The sequence below is a fragment of the Melitaea cinxia genome, chromosome 20, assembly GCF_905220565.1.
Source record: "Melitaea cinxia chromosome 20, ilMelCinx1.1, whole genome shotgun sequence".
Classification (NCBI taxonomy): Eukaryota; Metazoa; Arthropoda; class Insecta; order Lepidoptera; family Nymphalidae; genus Melitaea; species Melitaea cinxia.
In genome coordinates this window covers 13,223,348-13,248,571 of record NC_059413.1, presented here as the reverse complement: position 1 = coordinate 13,248,571, position 25,224 = coordinate 13,223,348, and the positions used below count along the sequence as shown (strand labels likewise).

General features: G+C 33.1%; 1 protein-coding gene across 1 annotated transcript in view; it reads right to left on the bottom strand.

Moving 5' to 3' along the window:
- LOC123663370 (cholesterol transporter ABCA5-like) overlaps positions 1-25,224 on the bottom strand; it is a 66,216-nt gene that overhangs the window by 30,386 nt on the left and 10,606 nt on the right. Inside the window, 1 exon segment of the mRNA XM_045598059.1 lies at positions 2,553-2,706. Coding sequence (XP_045454015.1) covers positions 2,553-2,706 — 154 coding nt within the window.

The window sequence follows — 25,224 nt, the reverse complement described above, 5'->3', positions numbered from 1 at the left end:
GTAAAATTATAACTATAACAAATTTTTTAATTTTTTTTTTTTTAGTTATCTGTAACGATCTTTTTTTTTACAAGTCCATAGTTGCTAAACTAAAGTTGTTTACGAGTAACTGTAAAAATTTTAAGTGGATCCAAGAGTATAAAAAATTTAGATTATAAGGTGTAGTGTAAATAACATTGTGAACGTGACATTGTGTTGCTGCTTCGTAAAGGTCCCTCCATACATGAGAACGAGGCCTTTACTCACCTTGAAAAGCTTTTGGTGGATCAAGAGTGACAGCTAGTAGATATCACGTAGACATAACTGTGATACTACAGGGACTGACAATTTAGATGATTATTTCAAATAACTTATAATAAACAAGTAAGAAATAAAAAAATATACATGCGCACAGTTTTCTGTTTTTAATGTGAAATAACTTGTGCTTGTGTTTGAGGTAGCAGCCGATTTTTTTTTATACAACTAGGTCGACAAACAAGCGTACGGCTCACCTGATGGTAAGCGATTACCGTAGCTTATAGACGCTTGCAACAACAAAAATATTTTTATTTGCTTTCAGTCAATTACATACATTAATCGTGATCAAAGAAGTGCTTTTTTGCTGTTTTTGGAACCCGAAAAAACTTTCTTTACTAGAAGCATTTGGATGTCATCCCTAGATGATATTATAAAATGTGAATGTAAGTTTATGTGTTACGCTTTCACAAGAAAACTACTTAGCTGATTATCATGAAACTTTGTATATTCTTGGAGATATTAGAAGTAACATAGGATACTTTTATTTTATTTTTTAAATCAATACGAGCTAAGTCGCGGGTAAAGGCTAGTTTGTTTATATTTGATTGTTAAAATTCATATCAAAATCAAAATCAACAATATCTTTATTCAAATACGCTTCAAAAGCACGTTCGAATCGTCATTTTACAAATTAAAATTTTAATTATTTTTAAAAGTGAAGCGAAGCTATTGCCAGTTCAGAGTGCAAATTCTGCAGAGAAAAACAGGCATCCAAACAGGAGAAACTCCGCAGTTACTCTTTAAAATATATATATTGTTAATTGTATTTTTATATAAATTTGGTATTATCTTGCATCAAATATTGAGTCACTATCCACACATCTTTATCATCAATGTAACCCTACACCGAATCGTAAGCTTTGGCTGTTAATTTCTTTTTATTACAAACATTAAATTTGTTTTTAGACAATTTCAATATCGTTTGTGGAATTTTATTATACATGCGAATAACATAACCCAAAAAATGTTCATACGTGTCAATCGGATGATACATAAATTCCAGCTAAAATTTTCAGATATTTATTTGTATTCATATTTTCCTATAAATATTTTACATCTATGAAAAAGGCCATAATATCTAACAACTTACATAATAATACTTTTTTGTAAATCAAATTTAAGGGCTTTATCGTAAGAGCGATTATGTCGCCCTGGTTAGGAGACTTAGATTAATTATTGCATATACATAACTTAAGTCTCTTATCCACTAACTTATATAAAATTCGGGCCAAGTCTGAGAGTGGGTCAGCCAGAATACTATTACATCTCCCCAACTCATTAATAAAAGAACATCTATCTCTGATGTCCTTGTTCCAGGCAAATTCCATCAATATGTGGTAGAAACCATCAACAACATTACAGACGGAGCAATTCGGACATGTAATTTTCCGCTTTAGAAATGAGAATTTATTGCACGGAATGTGTCCGGAACGAAGCCTCAGTACGTCACAGTTTCTGTTCTACTTAAACATGATCTTCATAATAATACTTACCGTTTGTAATATCACAAACAAGTCACGCATTTTAACGCATTGCAATACGACCTACATTGTATCTGGTATTTATTTCCCCTCCATTCATCTCACTAAAAAACGAATTACTGATCGGTAGACCAGCCAACGACCAATTTGTTACCCTAATCGTTTGGTTTCCGGTACTCATCTCCCTATAAAACATTCTCGCTTTCACCTCAGCAGCTGTCTAGATAATCATGTTTGTCTTGAAGATTGGATGGATAAATGAACATATATAACAAAAACTTACGAATAAAATGTGTCCCGTTGAACACTTGAAATTTAATTTAAGTTTGATAATTTTTATTTTATAGAATTGAAGGCGATTCGATCGCGTGACATATGTGCATCCTGACTCATACGTTTTTCGAATATTAGATTTGTTTTTAATCATATTATTTTTGTTTTGTAATATTAAGTACACAAGTACAATCCAATTATTATTCGTATTATTTATTTTTGTGTTACCAATTTTACTGTCCATGTTTTACAGAAATTAGACAGTAATAAAACCGCGACATACTGTCTTGTACGAATTAATAACATGTTACATTGTGTTATACTACGGTATTACTCTTAGTTTATTTTATATGAATTGATAATTCAAATTTATTTTTAGTTAAAAAATCATTTTACAACAAAAATGTTATGTAAAATTAATTTAAAATTATTCTCTTTAACTTTGATTGCTGCAGATGCAGCAGACATCCTATTTTGTGTTATAATAGTTGAAGTACTCACAGCGAGGGTCTTCCTAGTGTCCCGCTTCTTGAGCAGCAGATTCCTGACGACGGTGGCCCACAGCTGCGGCCAGAAGGCCGCGGGCGGACGGGTGCCCATCGGCCCGCGCAGTCTGCTACCTATCGCCACGCAGTCTGGCTCCTTCTCGCATTTTCTGAAACAAATTTTGCCAATTTTAAAACTTTATTCTCTTACTTAAATACACTTTTTATAATTTATCTTAAATAATAATCAGTATATGTAAATAATAATAAATCAATCATCAGCCGACCGATGGCGGGATAACCATCCAACTCCTGGTTTTGAAATACACAGACCGAAAACGGGCAGCAGCGTCTTCGGTGCGACAAAGCCAGCCCTGTGGTCACCAACCCGCCTGCCCAGCGTTGTGACTATGGGCAAAATACACGAGTTCACGCCATTTTTGGCGTGAATTTGTGGATGTCTAGCAGTGGACTGTGATAGGCTGATTTGATGAATGATGATGATGATTAACAGATTTTCAACAAAATACACACATGCTAAATTTGCGAAATACAAATTATATAATAGCGTATCTTCTACTACAGAAAAACAACCTTTTTGTGTTGTTGAGGAAATTATAAACATTTTTAATATCATATCAAAAATACCAACAATTCCAGCAGGGATCGAACCGCAACTCCGACTCATCGTGTCGGTGTTCTTAGCCAATTAAGCTATGGAACGATTTACTCGTTCGGTCGAAATCTTTGATATGAAGAATTTTTATTCGGTCTTAAGGAGCCGTGGCGTCGTCTCTAGTCAAAGTATAATCTACCTATATAGGGATATATCCGCCAATTCGCGGTTTAGCAGCGTGGTGGATTTAGCTCCGAACCTACTCCTACATGAAGCAAGGGGCTTTTACCCAGCAGTAGGATCAAATCACAGGCTGAATCGTCATCAGAGCTTGCTTCTTGTTAAACTTTAACATTGCTACGTTACATGTATAAGACTTTTGTACGCAATAAGAATATCAAATAAATTGAAATTCAAATCACCGAAATATATACATACGAAAGAATTAATCACGAAAATAATATATGACGTCACGAAGTTTGCTGGATCAGTTCGTTTTATATATTTTACTGACCCCGCAAACGTTGTTTGCCAGATATGTTATTAACCGCCCTTAATCCCCCCCCCCCCCATAGCTTAGGGGTATGAATAGATGTTGACCGATTCTCAGACCTACCCGATATGCAAACAAAATTTCATAAAAATCGATCCAGCCGTTTCGGGGGAGTATTATAACCAACATTGTGACACGAAAATGTAATATATAAGAAGTTAAATTCTTTTTATACTTATAATCGATACTTAAGCGAAAACTACGATTTTATGTATTCAATTTTCGTCTTTATATCGACCTGTCTGTATATAAATTGTGTTGTCTGTATAAACATACCTATACTTAGAAAAAAATTTGGGTGGAAACCCGTTATACTTGAGGCATACACTTTATACAATGTATGTCGTAGAGTGACTATTCATTGTCATTGCACCAGACTCTTTTAAAGCTATTCGTCTTTAAAGAATGGTTCGCGTGCCGCTACACAATTAACCTTAAGGCTTAGACGTCGTAATTCACTAGATATAAACGTTTTATGAGTACAAATAATCACGAAACATCCTGACAAAACTATAACTTTTAAAAGGCAATAAATAGTCTAGGTTAGTCTAACTTTTCCAATAACTGTAACTACTATTGACAATTGTAATACATTTTAGGAAGACATTACATATACAACACATATCAAATGTTATCTGTGAATCATAAAAAAAAATAACAAGAAGAAGAAAAGCTCGATGAAGATCAGCGCCGCAGTTAATACGTTGAGTGATACCCGTTTTCGAGAACATAGTTCAATTAAAATTTAAAAGTAAACAAATAAATTTAATTTTATCCGGGGCGGGTCGCTACTTATAAACTAGTGACCCGCCCCGGCTTCGCACGGGTGCAATGCTCCAATCCATGCAGTACTTTTTGAGTTTATCCCGGACATACATACAGACAAACAGACAAAAATTCCAAAAACTATATTTTTGGCTTCGGTGTCGATTGTGGATCACACCCCAAGTATTATTCAGTGTACAGTTTTGACTTTCCTACCATTTTATTATATGTATAGATGTATTATTTTCATCAATTTTTTAAGGTTAAAGATTATTTATTTCTCAAAAGAATACAATTCACTTACATGAGAATTTACAAACACTAAAATGTAATGGATTTACTTCAAATTTGGCACGAATATTATTAAGAAGTTGGGTCAACATATATTATCACGCTATCACCTACGGGGAACGAGCAGTGAACCTTTATTTCTTCAACGCATTCTGTAACAACGTGTAATCTAACGACAAATATTTGTATGTTGTTAGAATTATGTTAATAACCATGCTATAAGCTAGCTTCATATTATAAATAAAGACATTCTGTAGTATATTTAGTATCAGCATTGCACCCGTGCGAAGCCGGGGCGGGTCGGTCGTTTTTAATAAAGCTAGGTATTACTCTGATAGTTAAAAGTAATTGCCTTCATCTTGTTAATTTGACTGCAGAAGTATAACATTTTTACAGCAAAACGACGTGAGTAGCTGTTTCGGCCTCAAACATTTGATCATCCAAAATATTCTCTGTCTGAGCCTTACTACCTATTATTTTTTGCATTTTCTGAAAACATTTAACCATAATAATGTGTATTTTTCTTTTATCATCAGAAAATAGAGATTTCGACAAACAAAAAACTCACCGACTTTTTAAAAACTGATATTATGACGTAAGAATTTTCGATTGAAAATGAGGGTGATTTTTGGATATTGAGGTCAAAATAACGTGAAAAAATAAATATTTTAAATCAAAAAAATTACAGAGTATTTGGGACAAAAAAAAATGTAAGTTTTCACCAGTTTGCGTAAAAAAAATGTAAAAGATAAAAATAAAAAACCAAAAACTTGTTTTTTTATATTTTTAACATGAATTTTGAGGTTACGTGAAAAAAATTTAAGAATAAAAGTTGTAGATCTTTTTATTACCTACAACTTTGCCATTTAACTTCTTTCCATAAGACTTGTAGTTTAAAAAATTGGAACTCCGGAAATCGAGATAAATCGTTTTTTACCCTTAAACCCCTACCCGACCTCAGATCACCCGTAATTTATTTTTCCCTTCATTTTCGTTGTGTTTTCTTCCTTGTACAATGGGTTACATCCTACTATAATTTATATATTTTTTTTTTTCGTTTCAAAAGTCTATAGCACAATAGAAATATTTGTTTGAAAAAAAATCTTAAAAAAATCTTCATAAATCTTAATAAGACTTAAAAGAATGTTGTGACTCCGAAATAAAGTCTGAAATTTCAGAGAGTTTGATCTTTTCAAAGTTTTACAGTTATAAAAAAGAAAAAAGAAAAAAATAAAGACTTATTTTTTTAGTCTTAAGACTTATGAAGATATTTAAAGATTTTTTGCAGATTCATGAAGAGTTCTTAAGATTCTTTAATACTTTTTCCCAGTAAATATTTCCACCAAGGTATCTTTTATCGGCCATTCTCCGATTAGCAAATTTTTCGTGTCCGGGCTTGTTTAAACCGTAATATCATCATATTCAATCATGCACTTTTTTATATCTTTTAGATAGCATCCGTACCTAGCTGTAAAAAAAATATTGGCTTCTGTTTTAAGTAATTAAGACTAAATTAATTTAACTTATGTTCAAAAAACCTCTGTTCTCTAATTACCGTGGCGTGTCCGCACACCAACTTAATCTTAAAACTTGCTTGTAATTTTTATAGCGTATAGATTTACTTTGATCCATTTTACGTTACAACGTTTTAAACGATATTAAGCAGCGTGTATCACATAACAAAATATCAACTCAATAGAACCAGTCTACAAATAATTATTATGAAGTAATCGTATGTCCAATGGAAACTTCTAATTACCGTAACATCTGCTGTTCTCGAGTGCACATCCCTAAATAAAAGTATTTAGCACATCACTACCGTACGCATCGCGTCTCCTCAGTGTGTACCGAGGTCCATCAGCAGTTGTATGACTCTCATGTTAGTGTACCGCCAATGAAACACGTGAGTATATAATTACCGTAGCCTTGGTTAAAAACTTTTCTAATTACCGTTGTTCTTATTTTAATAATAGATTTTTAAGATAGACCCAAGTTGATCATGTAAATGGAGACAGCACTTTGGCCTCCGTACGTTGTAATAAGCTAGAATTTGTATACTGTGTCGGTTTTAAACATTTTTGGGAAAATTTATCGTTTTCTAATTACCGTATACTAATTACCATACGTTTATAATTACCGTTGTATGAAAAAGTAATATTTGTTTACCGCGGTTTTCGTAGATTATTATTATTATTATTGTCCGTAAATATGTCTATATTATATGCTGACCATTCATCAAATTATTTAACTTATAGGGTAGGAAAACCTAAAAAGACCAAAGAGGAAGTTAAAGAAAATAGAAGGCTTGCCGCGCGACAATGCCGAGAACGAAATAAAAATGCCCATTTTTGTATTAGCAATCAAAAAAAAAAATAAAGGGGAAAGAAGGGTACAATAAAAAAAATAAAAAAAAACTGCCTATCTGCGAAATGTCACCAAAAGCCGTAAGAAAACTCAAAAAAGAAGTAGAGAAAATTTCAGAGCTTACTATAAAAGACAAAAGGAAAAGGGAAAATTGAAAACAATCGAGGAAGAAGTGACCTTAGATATAGAGGTGCTTGATAACAATATGAGGAGGTTAGGAACAAAAAGTGTCATTTACAGTTTTTAACTTTTTGAGTAAATTGAGAAAATAAATATTCAAGTTGATCTAAGAAATTTTTATTATTTTTTATTAACCATTTATGTGTCAATTCTTGTATTAAATTTGATGTATTATAAGGTTATCTTGCTGGTTTTGAAATTTGGAAGAAAAATAATAAAATACACATCAAATGACACCCTTTGATCCAATAGCTTGTAAATGTCACTATTTGATTCAATAATTTTGTAAAATGTCACCTTCTGAAACTCGCTGTCTAAAAAATGTTACCTTATGAACCATTCTGTATGAAAATAAAAATAGATTCACACAAAACATTTTTATTTCTTATACATGTAATTCTCCACAATCAGGTTCCAAACAATCACAACGATTTTCATTATGAAAAAATGAACTTTGCCATGCTGAGATATTATTTTTTGATAATGTTCTTTAGTGTTTATCATTGTCACTTTTCTGAGATCTTTTTCTATTCGCCCAAAAACACGATCGGCTGGCAAAAAACTATGTCCCAGTGTGTCCCTATGAACAGGATATACAATCAAAATTTCTTTAATAGATGGAGGTGACTCTGGCTAACCAGAGCACATCCGTCACAAAACACGCGGATGCTGTCTATGTTATTGTTTTCAACAATATTTTAAATCGATTATTTTTTTTTTTTTAGGGAAAATTTACCCGGTTTGAACTGACTAAAGACTCTTCAAATGTATTTCCTAAGAATATGTCACTTTTTGAATTCAAGTCTTAATAATCTCTGTAATTGAATAAAAATGTATCTTTTTGTTCCGGAAGCAGAAGTTCAGATCGATTTTTCTATGAAACTAGTCATTTTTTGAACAAAATCTTGGGAGTAACAGATAGAATTTAACATTTTGAGTCGATTACAAAAAAAAAACCGAATTGAGCAAAATACGTAAATGTCACTTTTTGTTCCTAACCTCCTCATATAACAGATCCTCTCGAAACTTTGTCACACCACATCTGAATGATTTATCATACTCGCTGCGCTAAAAAGTACACTAAAAGAGTACAAAATTGTCCCGAAAATCCCAAATCAAAAAAAGAAGATAATCAGCAAGACGAAATTTTTCTGCAGTCGACTTTTTTTTGAAAAAGAATTAGTTCCCTTGAAAAAGACACCAAATTTTAAACCTTCTTTAACCACATCAACGCCGCGTCCATCTAGTGCTCTGTCATCATCTTCTACTGAAAGTATGTTATTTTATTAATAATCAATAATGAGCATTTGAGCGAAAATAAAGATACAAGTGTGAATATTACGGAACGAGCGTCTTCCTTGTGTTCAACACCAACTTCACCAACTTCACCATCTTCAAAGATAACTGTCGAGAAACCGATACCTAAAAAATCTCACTCTTATTGTTATTTAGAAGGCATGTATAGAAAACAAATAAAGAAATGTCATATTTGAGACAAAACAATAGAGCTAAGAAGAGCAAAAGAAAAGTACAGGAAGCAAGCATTAAGACTGAAATATAAAACACGCTACATCCAAAACCAAAACAAAGTCATGATAAAGAAATAGAACCAAAGTATTTACATAATAATAATATAGGGACTACTGTAGAGAAAACCAAACAAGACGTCCAAATTTTTGTAGAGCAAGATGAGATCAGTCGCATTTGTCCTGGCAAGAGAGAATATATTTCAAGAAAAACGTGGCGTGAACTCATGTGTCTTGTCTTGTCTTGCCCATAGTCACCACGCTGGGCAGGCGGGTTGGAGACCGCAGGGCTGGCTTTGTTGCACCTAAGACGCTGCTGCCCGTCTTCGGCCTGTGTATTTCAAAACCAATAGTTGGATGATTATCCCGCCATCGGTCGGCACTTTCAAGTTCCAGGGTGGTAGTGGAACTGTGTAATCCCTTAGTCGCCTCTTACGATACTCACGGGAAGAGAGGGAATGGCTATATTCTTACTGCCGTAACCACACAGCATAATTTCTAATTACCGTTACATTAAATATAAAAAATTTCTAATTACCATACCCATACATTTTTTAAGTCTCATTATCTAGAAAACCACAATTAACTGTTACGTGCCAAATTAATTATTGAATTCGTATTTTTGATTTGTTTCATATTTTAATGTGCTTAAGTCAAATCAGTGAAAAATAAAAAACGTCACGGTAATTAGGCAAAGAACGCCGAATCGGAGAATGACCGTTATATAGGTATGTACCAATATGACGAAGACAGCTTTATTCTTAATATTGTCAGACATCATGTAGGCGAACAGTTGGATAATCGAGCAAAGAAAGGACGTTGTAAGGGCCATAATCTTCGTTTTTATGACTTCAATTTCAAATTTCTTCTCAATTGTGAGACTCATTGACGTCTCGCCGCCTTAACTGGTAGTGCGACAGTTCTGCCAACCTCAGGATGCCGCGCCTAATTTCCTTTTTTCGTTCTGAATTAATTACTGTCTCCGACAAAAAAAAACGATATATTCACAAAAAAATATATATCGATACGAAGTTGACGGAAGCAAGTTTGAAATATAAATCAATTTTACGGACTATAAAAGTGTGTGGCTATGGCATTAAAGAATATAGCCACCCGCAGCTTTCCGTGGGTGTCGTAAGAGGTGACTAAGGAATAACACAGTTCCCCTTGGAACTTAAAAGGCCGACCGATGTCTGTATAACCATCCAACTGCTGGCTTTGAAATACACAGGCCGTAGATGGGCAGCAGCATCTTCAGTGCAACAAAGCCAACCCTGCGGTCACCAACCCGCTTGCCCAGCGTGGTGACTATGGGCACATGAGTTCACGCCATTTTTGGCTCGAACTTGTGGAGGCCTATGTCCTGTAGTGGACTGCGATTGGATCATGTGATGATGATGATGATAATAAAAGTGTGTATGTGTGTGTGTGTGTACTTTTTTCGTTTAAAGTTTTGTCCTGACCCTGTCCTCGCTATCCTCTACGTGGCAAATGTTACGAAATCATTAAAAATTCACGTAACTTGCTTTCAAAGACCTAGTGTTACGGTAATGGAAGGGAAAAATGCGGGGCACGGCCGGAAGTGGAGTCCTGACAGACATGGCGCCGAGGGGCTCCGACCCCTTGTAGGGTGATATCCACTTACACTGTTTTTTTTAACCGGTATTATAATAACGAATTCATGGTTTTTAGAATGTAAGTCACTGTTGATCAATACTTACACTTTTGCTGGATTTTTTTTTTTTTTTGAATTCCAATTTATTTTGGATTTCTAAATTTTATATTTTTATACGTTAATTTTACATGTCATCAGTCCTAAGGCTGGAAAATTTATCTGGGTATTTTAGGTAAGGTTAGCCATCTGTTAAATTAATTTTTATAATTGTAGACCCACATATTTAAATATTACAAGCAGATTTTGAAGAGGGAATCATAACTACAAAGATGGTGCTGTGATCAGGGTAGCGGTCAACTGCACTAACGAGTCAAGACTAGTCAAGAGGTAGAGGAAAAGGGTGAATAAGCATTACACCCGAATTTCGTCAATGTGATAATGTATTCTACTGTAATGACTAGCCTGTAGGTGCAATTTGTTGTGGCCCTGCTTCTTGCTCCGTGAGCTGCGGGTTCGTTTCCCTCCTGAGTTTGGGTGTAATGTTTGTATTTATATATTTATTATTTTTATGTATATTTATTAAAAAAAAATAGGCTACAATAAGCGGCTGTTACCTATAATACACGCATTAAGTTACTTACCTTGGGAATAGACGACCGTGTGTCAAACAAAAGATAAAAAGCGATCGAAGTCTCAGGTACAACATGTAAAAAAAATGCAACAAATATTTTATAATAATTACCTGCATATAAGTACAATCATAATGCGTAGTTCTCCTAGTTATAACACACGCCATTTTAACGGCTTATGACTGACGTGCCACAGAGGACGTGCCTCGATTATCTTAAAAGGGTACTGATATCATTGAATATTCATAAATATATATCCATAATGTTTTTACTCCTCAGACCTTGATCAAGTTCAGACAACTAAATAAAAAATTGTGTGATAACGCACTAAAAATACAGTGAATTGGGAACTTCCTTTTTTAAAGATTACTAATTAAAACTGTCTTAAGTTTTCTTTAATTCTCATTTCTTTTATTTTATCTTTTTATTATTTAAACAAATTGTAATAATTAGGTCAACAAAAATATACCGTGTTTCAGGGTGGGATTATTATCATAAGATAATTGATTGCGTGGCAGAACAAAATGGCCGATTGCACAGATAAAAACTTAATGGTCAGACGACCGAGAAAATAAAAAATTATTGCAAATAGCTTTTTTTTCATAAAACTAATATATTATATCGTTGAACTAAATTAATTTGTATAATTGTTAATAATAAATAGGCTTGGTTTTTAAGCCATACTTACTTATAATATTAATATATTTTTTATCCAACTGCAGAAGGAAGGAATTGTTTTTTGAGTGTATGTATGTATTATAATGAAACAACTTTTTCGGATTTTATTGCGGTTTATTTGTTATTTATACATGCCCGAGGTTTCGGATACTTTACAGCAATCATGGTCACGGAACGACTCATGCATGTATGTATGTATGTAAGTATACAGAAATCTACATGATTTCTGTTTTCCGCTACAGCATATATGATTCGAAGATTTTTAAGTTTGTGGTGTCGTAAGTTTCACTTTGATGGCTCAAGTGAAACTGGGTACACAAAAGAAATAAAAATTCAAATTGGCGGATTTTGGACGCAATAAGTAAAATTAAAAAAAAATTGCAATAGCCCAAATAAACTCACTTGATAATAAATTACTTAGTTTTTGTTGATAGTAAAATCAGTGTTTTGTAGAATATTTCAGTTACTTTAGACAAAGTATCTATAAATACAGGTGAAATCACAAACTGTCTTAACTGTCTTATACGGATGTCTCTCGTAATTCAAACACGATTGAAGTAAAACTTTTTTTTTTTTTTATGTCACTAGGTCGGCAAACAAGCGTACGGCTCACCTGATGGTAAGCGATTACCGTAGCTTATAGACACCTGCAACACCAGAAGCATTGCATGCGCGTTGCCGACCCAATCCCCAATCCCCCCAGGAGCTCTGGTCACCTTACTCACCAACAGGAACACAATACTGCTTGAAAACAGTATTATTTTGCTGTGATCTTCTGTAAGGTCGAGGTACTACCCCAGTCGGGCTGCTCCATATTTTGAGCAGGGAATTCCTGCTGTGCCCTACCTCAGTTAAAACGACTTACGAAAATATCTCTCTTTCTATCTTCACTAACTTATATTTTCCTCTCAACATCCGTTCGCCTCGCCCGATCACACTTTTCATAACACTCTAGTCACATATTCACCACTTTATTCTCCAAATCAAGCGTGCGTAAAGAGGGTTTTACTTCAAAAACACAAATATCACATCCAGACTCAGGCGGGAATCGCACATACAACGCGTGGACAAGAAAACAGGGTCACTACAAACTGCCCAAAGGGCTTACTAACTGTTTCTGTCTCACTTGTTACGGAATAACTTGAAAAGCAATTGCTTAAAGCTTAAAGTGTAAAGATGGAAAAGTTTTCGCACTTCTCGTTGACTGGTGAATGACATGGTGGTCCCATGACAAGCGCCAGGCTTCATAGCATCCAGTAAAAAGCTGCGAGAAAACACATATACTAATATATCGTCGCATTGACGATATATTCCTTTTTTTAGCTCGGTTATTCGTAAGGTACACTCGACGGTGACCTTAAGTACAGACAATAATGCCGTAAAAACAGATGATCGTCATAATATATGAAATATACTTTTTAAAGAGAATTTTCAGTTTTAAGTGTTAAATATTTGATCGTCTTAATTAGTTATATCATTTGCAAAACAGGTTGTAGCAGAATATTAAATGCTTATTTTTAAATAATTTCCAGCAAATATTTCAGTATAATAAGCAGAAACGCGTTCAAAATGGCGTCCCATTCAGCTGTTCGGATCACTCATTAGTTGATTAAGATGAGCACGCTGGCATTTGTTCAAATCTTGAATCATTTGTTATTTTTGTATATACAAAACTCTTATATATATTATTTTTATATTGATGACGTTTTAATGACGTATTTATTTTACGTACTAAAGGTACTGTTGACGGTTTATTATTGTATATAAATAAAAATTTATCACCCATGTGTATTTGGCGCAACGTTCACAGCACTGGTGGCTCGATTTCCGCATTAGTATTGGCCATACAGATGTTTGCCGTGGTCTTGGTGCTTATGCTGTATGGTGCGTCTCCCCATCGTGCCTCGGAGAGCACGTTAAGCCGTCGGTCTCGGTTGTTATCATGTACACCTGATAGCGATCGTTACTCATAGTAGGCAATATATACGCTAACCCGCTTTGGAGCAGCGTGGTGGATTAAACTCTGATCCTTCTCCTACATGGGAAAAGAGACTTATGTCAAGCTGTGGAATATTACAGGCTGAAGCAAGCGGGTGTATGTAACATGTACGAATGCGCATAACATCCAAACAGCTGCACCAAATCGGTTTTTTTTAATTATCAACATGAACCTAATGTCTCAGTCAACCGAAGTGTACTGAACACTGCATGAGAACTTCAGAACATTAAATACTAGCAGGAAATCTTCTAGATAATATTTTCAACTGCGTTGTACTATATCATAATTACAATAAAACTGTCTTAAGCCTTAACCATTTCAGCAAAACGCCAGCGTCAGTATGCAACGCTATCCCGCTTAAACTTTTATAAAAAACATATTTTCTCAAACTAAGATATAAGTTACCAAAGTCTTCTTCTTCTATTATTAAGAAAATGAATATGGCTTTAAAACCACTCCATACCAATTTACTGCATTACTGTAGTGTATATAAAAAGATTTCAGAGTCAATCCAAACATGTCCACGACATTAAATAAATAATTTACGTTTTAGTATTCAAAAATGATGTTATAGGGAAAGTCGTGCTCCATAGTAACCTATTGGACAGCTAATTTCGTTTATTTCGAGGCGTGAAATGTTTGGTTTACCAGTCTGATTTAAAATAATCGAGCAACGTTATAGATTACAAAATGCCACGTCATGGTCATCATTTAATTTTTGTTTGGAAAGTTTGAAAATTCAGCAACATAACTAGTTACAGAACATCTATTCTTGAGAAAAACATTGACGTAAAATATTGGCATTCTATTTCACACCTGGTAACACATTTACATTCGAATTTTAAAACATTACACGCTAGCAATAATTCTTCTAGATATTTTAGATTTAACTCGGGGTACAGCAGGAAATAATTTGAAGCAGCAGCGTAAGAACTTATAATCTATACATATAATAAAATAGTAGGAAAGTCAAAACTGTACATTGAATATTTTTTTAAAAGAATACTTGCGATGTGATCTACAATCGATACCGAAGCCAAAAATGTAGTTTTTAGAATTTTTGTCTGTTTGTCTGTTTGTCCGTATGTATGTCCGGGATAAACTCAAAAAGTACTGCATGGATTTACTTCAAATTTGGCACGAATATAATTAAGAAGTCGGGTCAACATATAGGCTACATATTATCATGCTATCACCTACCGGGAACGAGCAGTGAATCTTTATTTCCTCAACGCATTCTATAACAACATGTAATCTAACGACGCATATTTGAATGTTGTTGTTATTATGTTAATAACCATGCTATATAAGCTAGCTTCACACTATAAAAATTACGCAATATAAGTAACTAAGCCGATAAACATAATTAAATGAATATAAGTAGACAAGACAATTTTAAAGCAGCGCCATCTATGAGATTTTTCTGTAGATATGAAATGTAAAGAAGATACGGGTAAATGAATGCTATTTTAAAAGGTATAATCGTAGGTATTTTTGGTGCTGTATAGCGTTCACGCAGACGACGTCGCGGGCAGCAGCTAGTAACTTGTAAAAAAACGAGTGTGCTTTAGCCCACTCAACTGAAGTAAAACTTACGAAACGTAACTCTCTCCTTCTTTCTTCACTATTTTATATCTCCCTTTTAACTCCCGTTCGCCTCGCTTGATCACGCTTTTCGTAACGCTCTCGTCATACATTCGCCAGCTTAGTCTACATGTCAAGCGTCCGTAAAAAAACTTTAGTTCAAAAACGAGGGTGTTATTTAGAGCACACGACTGAAATAAAACTTCTTTAGCTCCATCTAACTTATATCTCCCTCTCAACTTCCGTTAGCCTCGCCCGATCACACTTTTTGTAACGTTCAAAATCAAGCGTGCGTGAAGAAGCTTTACTTCAATAATGGAACAAAAACGGTCATAATTAATCGAGTGATAGCGAATACCGAAAATCAATTCATTTATATATTTATTTATTATATTTATTTATTTATTATATACGACAATGTTTTTATTTTGTAACTCTGCGAGCTGGACATTTTTAATTCCACCATTTTTTTTTTTTTTTTTTTTATTATTCCACCCGGACGAAGTCGCGGGCACAGCTAGTGAATAAAATAAAAATGTTATAAGCGACTCAATGCGTCACAGGGATAAGCCTATTAAACTCACCTCACAAAGTTTAGGGTATCACAGTATATTAGGGTAATAATTTCACACCCACGGACTTACTGTCGAAAGATTGTCGCTAAAATGACAATAGATTGTGACCAAAATGTGTTCCATACGTTCAAGTTATAAAATAGTTATGTAATTTTCTATATGGCCAAAAAGACATTAAAATTGTAATGAAAATTCCACTACTTGCAGAAATGAAAGCTTTACACTCGTAGTATGAAAATTTAATTTATTTATTTTGTATGTTACTGTTCACAAATACACTATTAATTTATACATTAAAGATTTTTTTAGAAATTATTCCACAAACGAGGACGGGAGAACTTACGACTTATCAGCTATTTCTTGCAGGCAACTCAAAAATCCTATTTAAAAAAACGTTCATACGCAACACATACGCAAACGGCTACACCACGAAAAATCTACAAACAAATTAAAATTTACTATTTTAAGATATATAACCTCAAACTTCTAGCACACTAGCAAATAATATGAGCTCATGTGATCATAGTGACCAATCATAGACAATTACCAAATTAATTTGAATAAAGAACGTTACTTTATTTTATTTTCAGGATTTCAAGTTATTAGTTATATTAAATGCATACGAATCATTTCGGTTACCTGAACTTGGAATTCCTTTTCCACTTTGAGGTTTCAATTATATCAAACGTAGACCTTGTTAAAATTAATGGATAGTTGAATGATGACTGAATTATTAATTCCTTGAAATTAATATCCTAAATGCATAATTTAGTAAACGTACCCACATAACAATGTGGTATAGAAAGACATGGTTCCTATAATTGAGTGCGGCTATAATTATAGTAACACTTTAACATTCCCACACTTGTTTCCCAAATTTTGTTATTACGTGTCTTTGTTACATTTTTCATATCGCCTTGGTCTTAAGGTCTTTAGACAGACAATAGCGACATTTTTGTGGAATATCCCTGCTGCTAGAATATGTTTTTTTTTGACATTTAAGATATTTTACGAGTGCGTGTAAAATATGTATTAGCTTAGTTAGTACTGTTTGTAATATTTTAACTAATATTATGATATATGATCAACAATGAGATGTTAATCTTTAGTAATATTATAAAAAAATATTTTCGTGTTTGATAGTCTGTTTACCGACGAAGGCTATATTATATTTTAGGATGTTTTTTCCTCAAATTAAAGAGGGTCCTGCTTGTAAAAAAAAATATAGTTAAACTATGATAGATGACACAGTTTATATATTATTTTCAAAAGAGTAACTGCGGGGTTTCTTGCCGATTCTTCTCTGCAGAATCGACATTCCGAATCGGCGGTAGCTTCACTTTTACAAAAATAATAATTTATTTTTAAAGTTTTAATTTCTAAAATGACGATTCGAAAGTGCTCTTGGAGCCTATTTGAATAAAGCTATTTTTGATTTTGATTGAAAAGTACCTGCATATAGTATTAAAACACGTGATTTTTTTTGTTTGAAATACGACAAAATGTAAAAATTTCATGTCTACCTGTCAAGGTCAAACGGATATCTTAAGAATAGTGTTAGTAGCTATGGATATAAAACTGTAATAACCTTTAAACTTTTGAGGTTAATTACCAAACGTATTTCAACGCTATACATTTACCATAAACGTTATGTGATTTTAGTAATGAAAACGATCAGACGCCTTGACTTCACGGCACACCCGTAGCACACCCTCGTAGCACTATTCCTATCGATCCACCGTAAACTACGGGTTCAGTTCTGAAGCGAATAAAGATGCATTTACTTTGTTAGGAATGGAGGGAAGGGAAAGTTGTCTAGCTCAACATTGCATTTTGTGCAGTTTATTTTGGTAGCATTTGCACGAGAGAAACGTATTTAGAATTACGTAGGTGCGATAAAGACAGCAATAGCATCTGCCTGCCTATTAAAACTACATTATATGCTCTTGTTAAATGTATAAATGAAATTATATTAATATACTAGTTTTGCCCGCAACTTCGTTCGCGTGGAATTTGACAAAAAATTTATGGTTCAGTTCGCAGAGTTATAAAGTAAATAAATTTCTAAAAAAAAGGAGCCTAACTTACTCCTTATTACATCAATTATCTGCCAGTGAATGTCCCATAGAAATCGGTCCAGCCGTTTCAGAGATTAGCCGGAACAAACAGAGAGACAGATAGACAGACAAAACTTTAAAAAAATGTTATTTTGGAATGTGTACCGTGTATACATATAGTAATCCATATGAATTTAGTAAAAAGCGGTTATTTTAATATTACAAACAGACACTCCAATTTTATTTATATATGTATATATAATTATTTTGTAAATATTTTCTGCAAAAGGTATGTATTACGAGTACTGCATTTTTATTCAAATATTTTTGTAGTTATTAAATTCCTAGCTGTGCTTTATGTTTTTAGCCGCATAATTTACGATCCCGTGGGAATGTCAGAATGAAAACTATGCTACGTGTTGTTCTGGATTTAACTATCTATGTAACAAGTTTCGTTACAAACTGTTCAATTCAAATTCATGTCATTTCATTTCAACAGTTCGCCCATCCATCCATCGCAAAAAGCGTAGCTTAACAATTGCTCCCAAATTTATTTTAATTTATAAAATTATTATAATATTAATTATATAATTATCATAATATTATTACTATTAATTTATATATTTATTACTATATTATTTTTTATAGTAGGTAATAACAATTTTGGAGAAAATGTTTATGGAATATTTTCTATCTATATCTCTTTGTAACACGTTTTAGAATTTGTTAATTAGAGAATATTATCATGTCATAAATTTCACTTTTAAATATTGTAAGATTTTGTTCGTTATTCCGATAACCATAGCTTACACATTTTAATTTTATAAAAGATGACGTAGACTACTACGTCATAGGTCTGGTAATAGGTAATAATAGGTGGAGTTACAAAAATTCTATATTCTATCTATATTTTATAAAAGTCATAATGTGTTATAACACATCTAGATATGAATTTAAATTACTAAGTTAAAATTTAAACCTGAAGATGTGATAGTTTTTCCGTAAAGTGGACCACAAAACTGTACGAGTTGTGGGATATTGTTACGGTTCACTTCGCTCGCCCTAATAACTGATATTTCCAACTCAGAAAGTCGTATTCTCACGTTTTGCTCATCAATTTCTCCTTTTTTATATTTAGTGCGTGACTGAACTAAAAGGAATATGTTGTAGCGATTTTATCCAGCATTTCTTGTACCGAGATAACTAAACTTGGTTGAGTTCTTTTGCTTAGTAAAAATGCTACATTTGGTATCTTGAATCATTACTTCTAGATTTCTAGATCTAAACTACTCATCTAACTATAGTTATACTAAATCTGTAGCAGTTTCTATTTATACATTAAAAATATTACGTTAAATAAATTGAAACGTGTTCCATAGTTCAAACTAAAGCCGAAATTGCTGCATTTATTTTTATCATTCTATCTGTATCTTGATATAATTAAGCTTGGCAAAGTTCAAACTTTAAGCTAGAATATTGAATTCTTTTTATAACAAAATTTAGTACCGACACCTTAGGGGAGAGGATGAAAATCAAACGAACAAAGTCTAGTGTATAGTCCTTGAACTACTTGTATCATGGAATACTTGTATCAATCAATGAAATTAAAGGCCTACTAGCTACATTATTCATAAACTAGCAATATGGGTATTCGCACTAAATAAGTAAAATATTTACCGACCGTCAATCATGTTGACGTTGTTTCAAAATTAGAGCTGTCATATATATGGAAATTAACTTGAAAGATAATCCTTCTAAATTCTGGGACTTCGTTAAAAATCAGCGTGCATCTAATAATTTATGTACAGACTATGAGATTAATGGCAATGTAGTTTCGGGATTAAACGCTGCTAATGCTTTCGCAACCTATTTTAGGTCGGTATTCCTACCCGCAAAACCTAGATTAGATATGAATGAAATTTGTTCAGTGCCTGGTATCCCATCTGCGTGTGTTTCTGTAAGTTACATATCTGAGGCTGACATCCGTACCGCAGTTAGGCGCCTTAAGCCCCGTTCGACAGCAGGTCCGGATGGTATTCCTTCATATCTTATAAAGGACTGTCTGTCTGTTTTTCAGGGCCCTCTTCACTTTATCTTTAATCTGTCACTATCATCCGAAAAATATCCGACTGCTTGGAAATTATCTCGAGTAACACCAGTACTTAAGAGTGGTAATAAATCTAGAATAGATAACTATAGACCTATAGCTATTTTATCAGGCTTTGCAAAAGTTTTGGAAACAATATTAAATTGTCATATCACTGCTCAAATCCAGTCCCGACTGTCAGACTCACAGCACGGTTTTCGCGCCCGCCGCTCAACTACCACGAACCTTATTAATTTTACCGACTACAGTGCAAGGGCTTTAGACAGAAGAAAACAAGTTGACGTTGCCTACTTTGACTTTCAAAAAGCGTTTGACCGCGTAAATATTGATATTCTTTTAAATAAGTTTTCAAAATTAGGTTTTACACCCACTTTATTAAAGTTCTTTGCAAATTATTTCACAAACCGCGTTCAATACGTCCAACTTGGGTTTTATCGGTCTGATCCGTACTTTGTACTTTCTGGTGTAAGCCAGGGTAGTACTTTAGGTCCTACCCAATTTCTCATCATGATTAACGACCTTCCAGAAGTACTCAAAAGAACCCAATGTCTGATGTTCGCTGACGACCTAAAGTTGTTTATGACTATTGAAGGCAATAATGATTGCGATGCGTTTCAAAATGACATACATAATGTTTGTGCCTGGAGCAGAGACAATCAATTAGCATTTAATACATCTAAATGTAAAATTGTAACGTATACTCGGTCCCATTCCCCGATCTCCTTCACGTACACCGTCGACGGCGAAGCTTTGTCTAGAGTAGATAGTATACGTGATCTAGGTATAATCTTTGATTCGGCGTTAACATTCAATCACCACATTAAATTAACGTGTCAAAAAGCGTACAAAGCACTTGGGTTTGTTATAAGACAATCAGCAAGATTCTCTAACAAAGAATCAATTTTAATATTATACTTTGCTTTTATTCGCAGTACATTGGAATACAATGCTTTAATCTGGAATCCACACGAAAAACTTTATAAAACCTTAGTTGAGCGAGTGCAAAAAAAGTTTGCCCGTTATTTGTTCTTTAAACTATATGGTTACTATCCTTATTTGTATCCCTCTCTTTATGTGAATGGTATGGTGGGCTTGGATACTCTTGAGCTAAGGCGAAAGTGTGCCCTTATGCTCCACTACTACCATTTACTAAATAATAAAATAGATAACCCTACGACATTGGGGGCATGTGGTATATGCGCACCGCGCTGTACGGTCATGAGGCGCTCCCGGCCGCTGTTCGCGGTGGAGTGTGTGCGGACGCAAGCTGCTCGGAGCGCCCCAACGCAGTCAGCCCTTCGCTTACTTAATAATATGTTGGCCTCCAATAGTAGTACTGATATATTCGCTATGAATTCGTCTGAATTTGTTAAATCTTGCTTTAAGTATTTAGAATTATGTTAATGTGTATACTCGTATTATAAGATAAATTGTTATTTCTTTAATGTATTTGTTGTAGTGTTATTAATTTATGCTTGTTTATTGTACGCCTTGGTTGTAAACTGTAAGTGCAATAAATGTAAACTGTAATAAATAAATAAATAAATAAATAAATAAATAAATAAATAAATAAATAAATAAATAAATAAATAAATAAATAAATATATAATTTTAATAATTAATTAAATTACATAAACAAAAGCAATTATAATTTTTTTAGTTATGTATGCCAGTAGAGCAAGCAATTATCTATAAAATGATATTTAATTAATTTAGAGTAATTGTGAGGTTTTTCTAAAAAGGGAGGCAAACATCTTAACCTATTAGGGCACAAAACCACGAGAGACATATAGTAGTTAGACAAAGTCACAAGACTAAACTATAAAAAGAAAATATCAAAGACAATCCTGTGGCATTGTACCCACGACACTCGCTATTGTCTCTTTGAAGGCTGCGCCTTTGAGCCAGATAAGCGTCAGCTCTTGGCTTGCCAAAGGCTTGGGACTAGTGCTCAAAAGTCAATTGAAATTATTGAGTCAAAAGTGAGTAACATAGCAGAACGAAAAAATTCATTATTTTACTAGTAGTTTATTATTTTGCATACTTTTTTCAGTGAAGTGTGTCAAAATAGCGAAGACTATTTTCTCTATGTTACTCAAGATGGAGAACAAGCACCTTTTTAATCGGTTTTGTGACAAAATTATCTAATGTATAACACTATTCAATATACAAAGTTTGTATTTTTCTTGAATACCGTTAAATTCCACTATATCTATACACAACCAGTTAATCTAAAAATCACAATCTATTCATTAAGGTGAAACAGGCCCCCAAAAAGAAATTGATATTAATTTACCACTGGCCACAAATAACACCCATAATAAAAAAAAAAGCTAAATAATAAACCTCAACCTTTTTCACAATCGTTTAAAAGCCGAAAATAATTTTCTTTGTTCCCAGTAATACACTTTAGCACACAAGAACAGTCCAATGCCGACAAACAGTAACTACCATAGCCAAAGTAGCCTTTAATATTTCAATCAAAACGAGAACGCGACAGAAGGGCTGTACAAATATTTCCTCGAAGTCTGTCATTTATAATTTACGAGCTTAGGGGTAAGCAATGAAACGGAATTCCGGTTAATGACCTGAGCAAAGCGGGGCTGGAAACTAGTCGTAAAACACGTAATGACATGACGTTACTAAGTACACTACTTTCTTTAATTACCGCGGTTTTATTAGACTGGAAAAGAAAATTGATATAGGTAATTAAGCTGTATTGATATAATTAAGCTGTAGCTGTGTTCATCTATAGTTATATTTACTTTTACGCTTATTATTATCTTTTGCAACCGTGCAAAGCCATGGCTAGGTCGCTAGTTTTGTACTAAAACACAGTTTTATATATCTGTATATTAATACGTGTAGCAAAAACTTTGTACACCTTTTTACGAAAATTGCGCGGACGGAGGTGTGTGAAATTTCGTACACTTATAGTTGATATAGAGAAGGAGTGCGGAATGCTAATATTTTTTAAAATTATGCATAAAAATATATTAAAAATACATTATTCACGCTACCATGTATTTGACACATACACACGCATATCATACTCTTTTGTTGATTGCTTTACTCGTAGTCTGTGGTCAAATTGATTTTTTTTTTAAAAAGGTTCTTTATTTTCATAAGTTTTTTTTTTTTAATTTAAATTTTAATTATAGTATAGTATAGTATTAGTAACTACAGAGTTTCTCGCCGATTCTACATTCTCTGCAGAACCTACATTCCGAATCGATAGTAGCTTTACTTTTAAAAACTAATAATCACTTTAAAATCTTAATTTGTAAAACGACGATTCGGAAGTGCTTTTGAAGCCTATTTGAATAAAGTTGTTTATAATTTGATTTGATTTAATTTTAAGTTTCTTTTTCGATTCGACATTTAAATAAAGCGAAAATCATATTTATATTTATTATTACTAGCTGACCCGGCAAAGTTTTGCCAATAAACTATTTACTATAAGTGTGCGGGGATTTACTTATAATCGAAAGCATTGTAGACAATGAAAGTATGCTTTATTTAGTTTAATAAATTAATCTTTATTAAAGTAACAAATATATCTTAAATTACAATTCTCGATATCTATCTAAACATCAAAAATAATTATTCATATTTTGATTATATTGATAGTTGATCAGTTATCGACCTGCGAAGGCAGGAGATCAAATTGAATTGAGAAAAAAAACAATTAAAGGAAATTATTAAAAATAATAAAAAAAATTGCGATGGAAATATAGATGTGATCGTAGAGAGGTGGAAAATAAATAATATAATTTTTTTTATTCGAAGTCATGACAAAATAAAAATAAAAATCTTGCCAAAAAAATTAAAGTTTATAATTAACAAATAAAATATAGGGGTTGATTGTAGAGGATTGAAAATTTAGGGTTGTATGTATTTTAATGTTGTATCATAAAAAAAAATATATCAAAAAATTTAAAAAAAATTGGGGTGGACTACCCTTAACATTTAGGGGGATGAATAGATGTTGTTCGATTTTCAGACCTACCCAATATGCAAATTTCATGAGAATCGGTCAAGCCATTTCGGAGGAGTTTAACTACAAACACCGCGACACGATAATAGCTCGACCAATTCGGCAAATTTTTTTTAACCGACTTCCAAAAAAGGAGGAGGTTCTCAATTCGACTGTATTTTTTTTTTTTTTTTTTTTTTATGTATGTTACATCAGAACTTTTGACCGTGTGGACCGATTTCGACAAATTTTGTTTTAATCGAAAGGTGGTGTGTGCCAATTGGTCCCATTTAAATTTATTTGCGATCTAACAACTACTTTTCGAGTTATATCTAATAATGCGTTTTTACTTGACGCTTTTTTCGTCGACCTACGTTGTATTATACCGTATAACTTTCTACTGGATGTACCGATTTTGATAATTCTTTTTTTGTTGGAAAAGGGGTTATCCCTAGTTTGGTATCGTGATAAGAAAACCAGGATCTGGTGATGGGATCCCAGAGAAATCGAGGGAAACTCTCGAAAATCCGTAATAACTTTTTACTGGGTGTACCGATTTTGGTAATTTTTAATTTAATCGAAAGCTGATGTTTATCATATGGTCACATATAAATTTTATCGAGATCTGATAACTACTTTTTGAGTAATCTTTGATAACGCGTAGTTGCTTGACTATTTTTTCGTCGATCTACGTTGTATTACTTGTCGATGTAATTGAAGTCGGTTTTTTTTTTCGTTTGCGAGCAAACACAATTATTGTATGTTCCATACGGCCCACGGAAGGTTTTAATACTAGAATTTTTTTTTAATAAAAATTAAAAATAAAGTGATCACTCGGAAAACGTTACATTTATTTAATTTTTAGTATTAACTTTTGACAGAACAAAGTCTATCCGGGCCGCTAGTATATAATATAATAAAGCATGATTCAGTTTTATGATACATAAATACTTATATTAGCTTTAAATCTATCTTAGAGTAATTTATTTACTGTAGATAGCTGTGTAATCCTATCAAGGGATATAATTAAATTACTTTTGCTACAATAAATGCATGCTTAATCCTTTATAATAGCATTTAGTTGTCATACAAGGAAATGAGATTTTATTTACTGCGATTTTTTGTATTATTTTCCGTAAGCTACTTCATTTATTTTTTTTAGAAACGAATCCG